Source organism: Dermacentor andersoni, chromosome 10 (genome assembly GCF_023375885.2).
Source record: "Dermacentor andersoni chromosome 10, qqDerAnde1_hic_scaffold, whole genome shotgun sequence".
In the NCBI taxonomy this organism is placed as follows: domain Eukaryota; kingdom Metazoa; phylum Arthropoda; class Arachnida; order Ixodida; family Ixodidae; genus Dermacentor; species Dermacentor andersoni.
The window spans coordinates 49,624,650-49,638,326 of NC_092823.1; the positions used below are offsets into that span (position 1 = coordinate 49,624,650).

Below are 13,677 nucleotides of genomic sequence, written 5' to 3' on the forward strand. Positions count from 1 at the left end.
ACATAGCTCAGTCAGATAATCCTGTAGGTGGCGAGGCTATCATCTCGTCGACAAGTACAACCCAGAGGGCCCTACATGCGTAAAACTTCTTTGATTTGTCCGCTGTAAATGTGTTTTGCTAATCGCGATGGGTAACTCGATATAGACAGAATTCTAAATAGTTCTGGCCACGTACTTCCTCAATCACACATGCGCAGGCGGCCGTGAATTCGGCTAAGCAAAAACTATACAGCCGACTCTGACTCGCGTTAAAGCTAATATCCTGGACGATGCGTTCGTTTCGAGTAAGGCTGTCAATTTCGTATAACTCAAACCTTTGAAAACATGCTTGAATTATCCGCACAGTAGGGGCTTTACTGATCGCAGCAGGTGGCACGACATCGTGGTTTCTGAGTCTTGGCTTGTGGTTGCCCTGAACAATTGCAGCTTGCCCATGTGTTTGACTGTAAACTAGCCAAGGTCTCTGGTTGAAAGGACTCTAGGTGTAACTCATTTTCTAAACTGCCTGTGAAGCCATTTCTCGTAGAGACGAACGATATCTCAGTAAACTATATCCAAAATACTTCTTCCATTGAAACCGTGACAGCGACAGCACCGCCGGTGTGACGCCTTCACTATGAGAGAATCCTGTAATCTCGTGGCCCTGGTCTACTTAACGCAATTCAAGCGCGTGGTGCCCAATACAAACGGGATGAACTTACCCTGGCTTCATGTGTGCACGAAATTGGGTCCTAACGACAATGAGGCAGTGTGCACGAAAACATAAAAAAGGCGAGGTAGTGGGCACTTTCCAAAATGCCGAGCGAATGGGTCTTACTCAATGGGCTACTCAGGCAGGGCAAACGTCTTCTAGTTCCGAAAAGTTCTCGTAATCTCACTGTGGGTTCAATTAAAGAACTTCAACGCTTAGTCCCTTAGTGGAGAAGGGCGGTCAGCGTACTTGAAATGTTGTAACGGTGGTTACAGGGCCCTTCCGAAGAGAGCCTTTCTAGACGAAACTACTGCTTCTCGTCTTTTCTAAACGAACGATGATATAATTGCCCGCACATTACAATAAAACCTGGAACAACGCTAGACAGCAGTGAGACACGTCAGTTAATATTTTATCTTTTGTTTTCATCGCACTCAGAAACACATTCAAAATGTCTATCAAAAAGAATAATGCCAAGGCTCTCGCCTTTAAATGTGTAGCGTAAAATTGTAATAGGAAATTTCGGATAGGAAAATAGGAATGATTCGGACAATTTTGTAGTATAACGCGCTGCATGGTAGGCGGGCCGTTTTGCCCAGGCGAGCGTATTTACTCGCACGAAGAGTCGTACCATGGCTTAACCTTGCATGGTATATCACTTTTTATACCAATGCCGCAAGTGTGCTAAACAAGCATGCTTCTCTGCCTTCTGCAATTGGTTTTCGCGCGGTTCATGCTATTCCTCTGAGAGAAACATTGCTTTAGGCGCATTTTCATGAACCTGAAATTATAGAAGCGCGTTATTATTCTGTTTATCGATAGGATCGTATAGCGATGAGCGGCGGTGGTATTTAGCTTGCTCTTAGTTAAGAAATTGCTTGTATTTATATTCAAAGTCTCTTAGAAGTAATTTTTATCTGCTACACTAGGTTATGTTTTAATATTCTCGGGAATGTGTTATCGTACTACTTCTTACCCGTTCACGTTTATTAAGGAATTACATGACCCACCGTAGAACACGGGCAAGACGGAAGATGGAAATTCAAGACGATGAGCAAAACGAGAACAAGGTACAAGCGGGAGCCATAGTCTAGGAGTGGACTTGTGTTTTTTAAGGCAACATATGATTTCCTCGGACCAGTATATATCGGTAGGGTTCTTCTAAAGGAGAGAGGGGGCAAGGTGGGTGGGTGAGGCAACGACCGAAGGTGTGTTAGCAGGGAGGGTTTAGAATTGAAAAGAAAGGGATGCTATTCACACGACCAGTGGCACGGTCGTCGGCCATGTTTTTCTTTCGCTTTTTTCTTTTTAAAGCGAAAGCTTTACTGGCTGAGAATTTGCGATTTCGCCGTGGCGGTGCTCCGAGGAAGCACATAACGTCACACCGCGTTCCTACACCGCGTTCCTCGTCACAGCGCCTTCCTCGTTGTTGCGCTCGCCTCCGCTCGCTTCGCCACCTGCGTCGCATGCCTGATAACATGTCGGAGGATTGAAAAGGAGAGCTCGCATGCGCCGCAACCACAGTTGAGGCGGCAGTATGGACGGCGACAATTCTGATAAGCAGGAGGAGGCCTGGAATCGACATCGGTACGAGATGAAGAGGAAACTAATCGCCCAGGAAACAGATGAACAGCGCGCTGAACGACTGGCTAAACGCCGTAACATAGGTAGACAACCAGACTAACCTGGACTTGCAATCAAGATTAACCAAGGCTAACCGCGCTACGCATTAGCTTTCGATACCTATATCCTGGCGTAGCCGAGCTAAGCCACTGCCATTTTTTTTTTCTGGAAAGGGCCTGGACAACTGCATGGAGGCGGGGGGAAGGGGATTATCTGCTTCGCTGGAGGTCAGTGATGAACTGTCGTCCCTGAAAGAGATAATAAAAGAAGGGGCAGAAAATGGCGCTCGTGGAAAAAATTTTAAAATTCAATAAATATGTACGTAAAGAAAAAAATACAGGGAGCAAAGAAAAGAAAGAACTAAAAATACACTAAGCAACCAAATGAAAATAACTAAGTGCTGTTGGCTATAGCTTGACATTTAGCTTAGCGAAGGAATTCTAAAGCCCCTTTGAAAGGCTTACGCTTATTCATCGCAATGTCCTGAGCTTACGGATGAGCTACAATGTTCTGTATCTTGTTCTCGAGCAGTACGATTCTCTAGAATCGTACTGCTACTGAATCGTACTCTAGGATGGAAGTTTGACTGTAACATGTAGAGCTTAAGTTCATCAAAGATATGAACTGGTAGGTTCAAATGCTGGGCGATGGCTTTGGGCAGCTTTCTAGCTGTGCCTGCGTGATTTCCGTTCGATCTGAAGTTCATTGGTTGTCCCATTTCAACCGCTATATATTTTCTTAAAGAAGGAACATTCAAGCGGTATATAAATCACATTCGAACTAGTCCAAGTGAAGGTACTTTTCACTCCGTGTGTATAACTATTTGCGGGGATTTTAATTTTAACGTCCCTTTGAAGGTACCTGTAGACTTTGCACCTGGGACAACAATATGGCTTTATTACGGGGGAATGATGTTGACTGACTTTTGCGCTCCGTAACCTATCTTTTAAGTTTCTGTTGCGGCGATAGGTCACCCTCGGTACCTACAGAAACGCTTTTCTCAGACGTTCGTTACTTGATAATACTGGGCGATAATTTCGTAGGGTATTGTTTATCGCATTAGAGTATGTTGTCATAAAGATTCGTGGTCTGTCAGATTTTGGTGTAGGCTGTTACGCTTGGAGCCGTACCAATTATGATGAACGCACTTTTGTCATCCGCATCTTCGAAATAACTGCCTTTTGCTGTGCATTGTGGCATAGAGTCACTGCGACGCTTTTTTTTTCTTTTTGTCCGCGTAACAATGGTCATTTTTTTAGAGCAGCGCTTTGCGCGAGAAACAGTTCTCAAGGTTCGAACAAGTCGGAGCAACAGTGCCATAACAGTGCGACGTCTGCTGCGGACGGAAAATGGAGCAAGTTGGGCGCTACCTCGCATGCGTCATTTTGGCGCTGGCTGGTAAGCACGCGTTAGCTGTTAACAACATTGTGGTTTCGCTAGTTTATTCGTCGTTGCAATCAGGATTGCATTGCATTGCCATTCATTGCAATCACGATTTAGTATCGGAGTCCAAGAAAGGAAATCGAATGTTTTTTAACAGCATCAAAGGAGGTTACGAACCCCTGTGCCATAAGCGACAAAACGACGCTGTAGATTTTATCAACATGGAACTTTCTTCACGTTAGTTTACTTACTAAGAGAGTTTGCTTCCGGTTGCTTAAGTACTCGTCGCTGATCAACCAGAATCAGACAGGAAGTGAACGAGAAAGGCGCATAAAACGTACCCTTCGCGCGTATTCGAACTTGTATGCTCTAATGCTAAGTGACCGCGCCAGTGTTGTGTCTGTGTTTGCATGTGAATACGCATGTGTTTGCGCATGCTCTGCTTGAAGGTTTCTAAGGTTGAAGGTTCTGACATTTTAGAGAAAGTCATGGCTTCGAGCATCCCCATTGGTGCCGAGGCATTCAGTAATCTCTGAAATCCCATCTGATGCGCAATAGTCAAATAAACTTAAGGTTAAATTTTTTGTCCCGTTTTTAAGTCCTGAGAAATAGAAAGATGCATATAAATTTGGAAGAGAGTGGTAGCTTGTAGTTGCATGCGACGACTGTAAGTTCAAATAAGTACTTCGTGCTGCATGTAAAGGTTCCGTACATTACAAATATAGAATAAGTAACAGGGACTGACGTCACCACATTGTACCGTTATCAAGGCTCCAAGTGACTTTATCAATTTCGCTCACTTGTCGATGCTGGCTAAATTCTAATACTCGTACTCAACTGAATCCGTCAATTTCGGGCAGCTTTTTTTAGAGAGGAGCAAGGGGGAGGGCAAATAGTGTACGCAGATAAACAATGCAAGGTCGCTTTATTTTTTTTTTCTTATGTTTATTCGTTATCCGCTGAAACTTCGCAAAAAATGTATTTCCTCTTCTACAACACTGTGACTGGTGAAATCAAATTTAATAGTTTTGCTGTGGGGCCCTTTAACGGGTGATTCCATCGCGTCCCTTTTCAGCATCTCACTCACGAGACGGCAAAAGCGTAACGCTCAGTTCGTTCTGGTAATCCCATTATTAGGAACGAGATATACTCGAACCTGTCCACGACGCCAACGCGTGTCATCTTTGCGTGGCCTTGGCAGAGTCGCAAAGACATTTTATTTCCAGTAACAGCGAATACATCGACCAGCCATGGATGATTCTTTAGCTGCTGTAGTGCGGCCACGTCGTCGACGTTCGTGCAAACCACGAGACGTACTTTGAGCAAGGGCAACGTTCAGCGACAATAGCAAGAAACAAAGAAACAGCGTGGCTAGGCTACAAGGACGTGTCGCCCCTTGTATGCATGACCAACAGCTCGCACATAATAGAACACCTGTGTGGCCGCGAAGTAACGCGCCGTGGCCGAGAAAGCGCGCATTTCTATGGAGGACGAGTGCTCTGCCAAGGCGAGTCTTTGTCTTTTACGAAGCATATGTTGGAGTGCGCGATAGGCGATCCCGCAGGTGTTGGCCGGGTGTTCGCATGTAGCGCGGTATAGCAAAGACTCGAAGCCCTGGCTTCAGAGACACGAAATGAAAAAAATTATGCATATCGGACACATGTGTTCGAGGGTATGTGAAGCGAAGCTTTGTGCTGTGTTTCTACTTGAGTTTATTGACGTTCACGCTTGCATTGCTGCACGTCTTTATGGAAGGAGCGCAGGAGTTGTCCGAGTCTGGCTGATGAGGCGCTGCATAGATGTTTATTTTACGTGTTGGCAGTGCCGTTTTCACTTCCCAGCATCGCACATTGCACGTCGGGGTTGGCTTCCAAAGCTGGCTCGCCACCCTTGTACGTTTTCGTTCCGCGGCATAAGGTTGACGTGCCTGCTCAGCGAGGCGCCTCTTCTTGGAGTCTATTTCCTGGGCAGTCGGAATGCGCTTCGGTCCCGTGACAAGAACCCACTACTAAGTTCTCACTCATAATGCTCAGCTGTTTTTAGCGATAACGTGACCTACAAGGCGACGAAATGATGGCGAAAGCCAAGTCCTTTGGAAGGGGCAATGAAAACGTCGCCTTAATACGCCATGCATCTTAGTGCACCATTCATTGGGGCCGAATGGCCAAAAAAGTGGCACGTCCTCACGGGCCCCAGTTCCACACAGACTATATAGATATATATGGGTTGGCGCACACAACTTCAGCCACGAATTTAAAAATGAAAGGCGCGTCGTAAGCGAATTGTGCCGAGCGCATACTATTCGCAATAGCCTTTACTAACTGAGATATTTTTCTGTTTCCCCATAACTCAGTAATCCATTTTATTACCCAACTTTTTTAATTATAGGCTAGGGACCCCAAGTATGATACACAGATTTGTAGAGCACCTTCAGAAACTACCGATCGAGTTGCTTCCTTTACGGTGCGTGTGACGTAGTCCTTTTTTCCTGGTTGCAAAGAAAGCACGCGAAATATTAAAAAATCCACGTGATGGAGCGCTTGCGCAGTGGTATCGTGCTGCTCTCAAGCATGGGTTCGGTGACATCCAGGGTGTCATCAAGGTACACGTACACAATGCAGGCGTCGTCTATCAGCAGGCCCCGGCACGCTGTTCATAGCGCTCTGGAACGTACTTGGGGCTATTTGCCGTCCGAAAGGCATTCGGTTAAATGCGTAGAAACTTGAAGGAGTAGAAAGGTCTTGTAATCATCCTCTTCAGCCAGCTTTATTTGCCAATACCCCGCTTTCAAATCTAGACACGAAAAGAATCTTGCATTTCGCAAAGTGTCAATAGCGCCGTCCTTACATGGCAGTGAGTATGCGTCAAGTATGGTGAGCTTATTTAGCTCCCGGTAGTCCGCGCAAAACCGTAGATTGCTGTGTTGCTCGAACGGTGTTGCTCATGGGCTGGAAGACGGCCTGTTGACGTTAGCGTCTAGTATTTGTTGTACTTGTTCGGTAATTCAAGCCGCTCTATTTCAGCGTATCATCGTGATGCTACGGACACTGGCGGGTGATTGTCAATGGGTAAATGGCGTTCAAGCAAACTAGTCCGGAGGAGCTACGTAGTAGTATCAACAAAAAGCGATCCATGCCTTTCGAGTACACCTGAGGGTGGGTGCGGCGTTGCCGGCTCACTTTGGGAACATTGAGCCGGGGCGTACTCGGAACCGCGGAGCGAAAGTTGACGCTACTGCCGTCTACGGTGAGCTGAACTTGCCCAGAGAGGAAGTAGTCTGCTTCTAGAGCCGTATCAGTCCTCGAAGACGGGAACCGTCCAAAGGAACTTGATCCCGACTTCCGTTTGGAGCTGCAGGTCCAGCGCACCGATAGGCAAATCGCTACCACTGAGGCCCCACAGGAGTGCCTCGGTCCAAGGCTGTAGATTGACTGGGCTGGGGTGTCGAAGCATGACCGTACGCTGGGTCCCGGTATCCACAAGAGCCATGAGCTCCGCGACGCCGTGGACGCGGACATAGACTGCCGGAAGTGGCCGCGACGGGTATTGGATGGTTTGATGTTGTTCTTGTGGGCAGTTCTTATAACCATGTCCGATGCGCCCACTCGAAAAGCATTTGCGTTGCAATGTAGTGGGCCCCTGTAGGCAGCCTGCGGCCACGCGCCGACTAGCAGTGCCGTGCAACTTCGCCAACCGCGGGACAAAAGTCTCGATGTCATCCTAGACCGTCTGCAGGGACGGGATGGCCGCGCGCGTCTAGGCATGTATTCCGTTGAACACATACTGTCTTGCTGCCGGAGAGGTCCAGGCTATGTCGCAAGCTTGCAAGAGGAGTAGCTTGTCGTAGATGCAGGTTACGATGTCTTGAGCTCCGGCTTGTCGGCGCCACCGCATCACCATGAACCGAGCGTCGAAAGCACTCGGAATTCGTGCAAATTCGGACGTCAGGGCTGCGTTCTAAGTTGGCCATGAGACATATTTGCTGTCTCGGAAGCGATGCCAGACTTAAGTCGCCCCTCGGTGACGCCCTTCCGCGATGGAAGTATTGACCGATTGGCAACAGAGTCGATGGTGCAGACCCAGGTGGTAGGGTCTTCCTCATACGCACGTAACTTTGTAACTTCTTCTAAGTGCACCGCACCCATTTCCGGAAGTAGAGGAACTTGCCATGGTGCTCAGTTGTTGTGCCAGCACAGAAAATGTTCCAGGGAATTTCAGCGTCGAAGTCCTGCGAGGAGCCACCGTGAAGGCTTGGACGCCGTCCCCAGATGGTTGTGGCTGCGAGTGGGAAAGTACTCGTCCACTTCGAAGGGCCGTGGACATAGACAGACTGAGGTCTTCAGATGTCTTTGTGTTTCCCGACTGCGCCGTTGTAAATAAGAGAACAGAAACAAGACCCATTCACTGGGTCGGCTGTTCTATTATGATCCCTGCTACGTCATTACAATATATATTGTAATGACAGCCATGTAATGACGGCAATGTACAATTATATTGTAATGCAGGGCATGTAATGAGGAGGGAAGATAACCGGTGGTCATTAAGGGTTACTGACTGGATTCCAAGAGAATGGAAGCGTAGCAGGGGGCGGCAGAAAGTTAGGTGGACGGATGAGATTAGGAAGTTTGTAGGGTCAACATGGCCACAATTAGCACATGACCGGGGCAGTTGGAGAAGTAAGGGAGAGGCCTTTGCCCTGCAATGGGCGTAGCCAGGCTGATTATTATTATTATTATTATTATTATTATTATTATTATTATTATTATTATTATTATTATTATTATTATTATTATTATTATTATTATTATTATTATTATTATTATTACATGTCATCAGAAGCCAACGCAGACGCCGTTTCACCAAACACCAATCAATTCAGCTACCGCGCCGCCGTTTTCTCATCCGCTTTCTGGGGCAATAATGTTTTACTGCTGGAAGTAACCGTCGGAGTGTTATCCAGCGCCGCCACTCACAAATCTTGGCTGCGGACGTGGAACTTCCTTTCTCTCGCAGGCGTCACGAGCAAGTTATCTATTTGGGTGACGGAAACTGGTCAATTTAATCCATACACGCCACCTGAACGCATTAATGCTGCTGGTTTCGGGACCATCGTAATGTAATGAACGAGAAGAAAAAGAATTAAGGGGCCCGATGTTTATTGATCATTAAGAAGCCATCCAACAAACACTCCAAGGACAACACTGGGGAAATTGTAGTTAAATGTGGATGGTTTTCCAATCCACATTGTTGGGTATTTATGTTTTACTACTATAACTAACCCTAGGAGTGTTAGCCAGGGTTAGTTCTTGTGATAAAACACAAATACCCCAAGAAGTGGATGGGAAAACAGCGCCGCGATAGCCCATTTGGTAAGAGAATGACACGCGTAATACGAGAAATACAACGTGTCGCAGGCGGGAGCCGAGCCCACAACCTCCGCATTACGCGTGCGTTGCACTACCAATTATGCTACTGCAGCAGCGTTCGCACGTCTACATTCTTGGTCATTTGTGTGCGCGTAGAGTATCCAGATATGAGAGTGATAGCCAGCGGCACTTAAGGTTGCAGCATCGAATGTGGCCGAAAACCACCCTTCATGTTGTCTTTGTTGAAAGCGAACGCCGCTCCCTATGCTCTCAAAGGGCTCCCTTTTTCTACTGGTGCGCCTAACATGGCGTTAGATAGGAATATGAGCAAAATGTATTCCTTTTGATGCCGTAGGGCAAACCAACGCATTGAAAGAACAAGAACACCGCTGAACACAAGAAAAAAATTCTTTTGTTATCCCTGGGTGTTCATGTCTCCTTTCGGCCGTCTCTGTGTAGCGTAATGCTGACCAGACCAACCAGTGCGCACTAACTACTCAGCAAAATACTGTATTAAGTTTCCCGTATGGCTATTTCTTTAATTTTAGTAATGCCCAAGGCCGAAAGCATTAGTAAGGCTAGCAGATGCATTCACTTCAGTATGTCACTGTGTACAATAATAGCAAGAGCTAATAGTAAATGACATTTGGCAATGGTAAGTACGGATCTTGTAAGGTGGTTTCACTCGAGTGATGTTCTTGGAACGAACAAATTTCCTATAGTTTTCGTACACAGTGGCTAACCCCAACATTTTTTATACATTGTAATTGCTAGTCGACACTTAAGTTCGAGTGGTAGGACATGAAAGGAAAATAGGTAGCATACATTGTTAAATAAGCACATACGGAAATGTTTTCGGCTTCATACCAGAGAGGGAGGCTGCAGGGAGGCTGCAGGGAGGCTTTTCGTGGTGCTTATGCTTGCGTCCCGTTTACAGGTTTGAGAAATGACGCAGATGTGAAAACGAGAAGCATTCGCGCAGTTTCGTTTACCATCAAGTCAAGTGCGTTTGTAATTCTCTCTCTTTCTCTTTCTCACGGCACACTTTCATTTTTTCTTGCCATTGCCGGGACGCGATGCATCCAATGCAAGTAATACAGCAATGTCCCGTCTTCTCTCCAGCAGGTAGCTTCTGCGATGCTTCCCCGAGAGACTTCTATCCACACCTGTGCAGTGGCTTCTTCTTTGGGGTGAGTGCGTTTCTGCGTTCTGCGATCAGCAGCATCACGGAGTGCATGCGTTCCGTGTCGTTTTGCTTACTACAGTTCAGGAACTTTCAGCCAAAGCCCAGGAGCATAGGGATACGAAAAAGGCCGCCAGTGCACCTATTGTATCCCCATATTCCAACCACTTTCCTGCCGCTATACGGCTAGAGATGAGGTCACATAAAATTTCGTAGCTGGTTATTGCTGTCATTGGAGCTTTCACGTAAAGAATGGCAGTTGTATTTTATTTACTTATTTGTCATACGGTGTTTGAGTAAGGAGAACATACTATGAAAAACATACAAGGAAGAGCCGAGCAATACCGGCTACTATTTAGAATACATCATACGCAGTATTACACTAGGGAATAAGAATAAGGCACTACAACCATGTTACTATTTCAACAGATATTTGAAGACGAAGTGGGACTCAATTTGTTAAAAATGTATATTAAAGAAACAAGCTTACACCGACTACAAAAATGAAGAAGCATAAAACTGCGTGCAATGAAAAGGCGTAATTTGCATATAAACGTTCACAGGAAAGATCGGGGTCTCCAATAGCACCAATGCCAGTAGGAAGGTCATTCATCAAGTTTCTCAATACGTCTAGAATATGTGGGAAAGTTCACAAGAAGCCCATCCTTAACTCCCACTAAGTGGAATCATTGTGTGTCGACGTGGGTGAATCTACGGCGAGTCCGTGAGGGCCAGGTAGCCTAAAATACTTCTGCGATTCGCTCAGAGCTGATTCAGGCGCGGGAGATGCCTAGCGCCCTCTCTCGTTGGGCGTCCGCATAGCGCTACCAACTCAATGAGCAAAACTATTGCAAAAATTTGATCTCACAAAGAAACATAGTTATGAATAAGTATTCGATTGATATGTTAAAAAAACCATTTGTGAATATCTTCGGAAAGTTTCAGCGATGTGGAGATAACGCCCAAGATTACTGAGCCTTTGGATTATTTCAATTAGGTCCCACTGAAATCATCAAACCACTCCGGAACCTAGAGCGTTAGTACATTTAGAGGTTTGTTCGAAATGACATGACACAGAGGAGTGAAGCAGAATACTTGAAAATACTCAAGATGATGTTGCCTACTTTCCTAATACGTGCTTACTAGCACGTCTTTTCTGTGTGTGTGTGTGTGTGTGTGTGTGCGTGCGTGCATGTGTGTGTGTGTGCGTGCGTGCGTGCGCGCGTGTGTGTGTGTGTGTGTGTGTGTGTGTGTGTGTGCGCGCGCGCGCGCGTGTGTGTGTGTGTGTGTGTGTGTGTGCGGGTGTGTGTGCGGGTGTGTGTGTGTGCGTGTGTGTGTGTGTGTGTGTGTGTGTGTGTGTGTGTGTGTGTGTGTGTGTGTGTGTGTGTGTGTGTGTGTGTGTGTGTGTGTGTGTCTTGCGGAAGTGGCGCATTTTTATCTGCAAGAATGGCTCGCAAAACGTTTTCCTCTCGCCAAATGCAGAATAAACGAGGTACAAGCAAGGATTGCGCGCACTGGGCTCACAATCTTCTGTATTTACTTACATTAGCCTGATTGTATAAGATGTTTTCGCCTAGAATTAGCATGCAGTTGTTTACATGAGTACGCAAAAATGTTAAGCTGAAGATCCATGTCAAATTATTTTGGGAAACACTGAGAACCGCAAAGATAACTCAACCCAATTCATTTTGTTTCATTCCAGCCGACACTAGAGTCCCCATGCGGTTACTTCTGTTACACATATGAGGGCTCGTTCCAGGGCACGTTACCAGATGGCGCACGTTGCCCGGTGAGTTCAAAGCAAATTGCATATTCAATTCTCTCCATGCCTTACCTCAGTACAACCGTACTGGGCCGTGGTAGCTACGGAAGCCGTAAGCAAACAGCAAGTGAAATTCGAGTTCCTGTAAAAAAGTGTACCATGACATGCTAGATACAGCTAAGTGCCCCATAGTAATAAACACTTCAAGAATCAGAGGCGAAGCTAGTAAAACAAGATAGTCATGTTTTATGAAATATGTATTTTTGATGGCGTTCGCACAGTATGGGAAATAATCCTGTAGAACAATTGCATTATTCCGAAACAATATACAAATAAGCAGGAAGACTAGCAACATGCTGTACGACACGTGAAAAGAGGAGCAACACATTCAAGAAACAATGCAATGACTGTTCCATTTTCATGAAGATTAACTTCTTGTTGCGCTTTGGACATACGCGATTAGCTTTGGTGAAACAGTGGAAGAAGCGGCCAAATGTGAACCATTCTTGTGGAAATACAGACTAACCTTACGCAACGAAAACGGCCTTGACAACGTTTTCTGATTAAGAGGTTTCTTCGTTTGTCATTGGCTAACGTAGTCAACTGTGAAAGACGATTTAAGCCGAGGCCTTTTTATTTAGGCAACCTACGCAGAAAACAGTGTTCCACTTGGCTGCGGCTAATTTAGGCATAATTTCTTTAAATATTAGCTCTAAGAAAGTTACTCTGAAACATGTTACTTTCATTTGTGAGCCTTCACTCGTTTCCGTACAAGGGCAAGTGTCATGTACCTATAGCAGATTGTGTTTGTACAGGTAATCCATTGCGCCCCCTTTACTGCTTATTTGGACTGGTAATCCCATCAATACTGTTAAACGTATATATGTGAATGTCTGCCCAAAGTACGCCTTGCTCTGCTTCCGCTTCCCTTCAATGCGTTGCTCCATCGAACCGCTCTACATTTGATGGGCTTTCTTGCGCACCTCATTTCTTTAGGAAGTTTGTATCACTTTCTCAGTCTTTTGAATGCAGATATATCAGCCTGTATTTCTAAAGTTTAATCGCGTCGAATAAACTGGATAATATGGTACTGAATGCTTACCAGTTTTCTGCATGCGCATGTTCTGCTTTACGAAACATTAGACAACGACATAAATATTGTACACATGTCAGCTCATATGGGTATCTACAGGATACAGAGCGCGGTATTCAACTGCCTATTTAATATCTTTCAATTTTTTTACATTTCATCTATGCCCTGGTTGGACATTTGAGTATCTCACATCAATAATGCGGCCTGTATACCGGGCGTTTATGCGAAGACATTAAGTAATATTTAAAAATCGCGTGTGGCGCAGAGCACAACTACAGTCCTTTGTATACACCAAAACACAGAAAAAAATTGAGTGGCGCCATATTGAAAGCGCGGTGGCGCCACCTGCTGCTCCAATGGCGTCGAGCTGTCAAGCGAGGCGACCGCAGGTAGACGCATTGCTTGCGCTTTAGCATTTCTTTGAAGTTCTCACGAAGGACGGGATGGTGAATTTTAGCTAGCGAATTTAGTTAGTGAACTTCAGCTTCTTGGCAAGATTGTGCTGCAAATCGGAATAGCTGTGGCAAGCGCAACGTCTGCAGACGGAGCGGATCGTTCGGTTAAGTCCGTGTTACC

General features: G+C 45.8%; 1 protein-coding gene across 2 annotated transcripts in view; it reads left to right on the plus strand.

The window, feature by feature from the left end:
- Window positions 1–3,598: 3,598 nt before the first annotated feature.
- Window positions 3,599–13,677, plus strand: part of LOC126543515 (uncharacterized) — a 31,164-nt gene continuing 21,085 nt past the window's right edge. Inside the window, exons 1-3 of one of the 2 annotated variants that reach the window (XM_050190629.3) lie at window positions 3,599–3,712; window positions 10,189–10,253; window positions 11,949–12,035. In XM_050190629.3, the coding sequence (XP_050046586.2) occupies window positions 3,664–3,712; window positions 10,189–10,253; window positions 11,949–12,035 (201 nt within the window). In that variant the 5' untranslated portion in view covers window positions 3,599–3,663. Of the gene's footprint in view, window positions 3,713–10,185; window positions 10,254–11,948; window positions 12,036–13,677 lie in introns of both variants that reach the window. The other variant, XM_055062299.2, reaches the window with a different exon arrangement.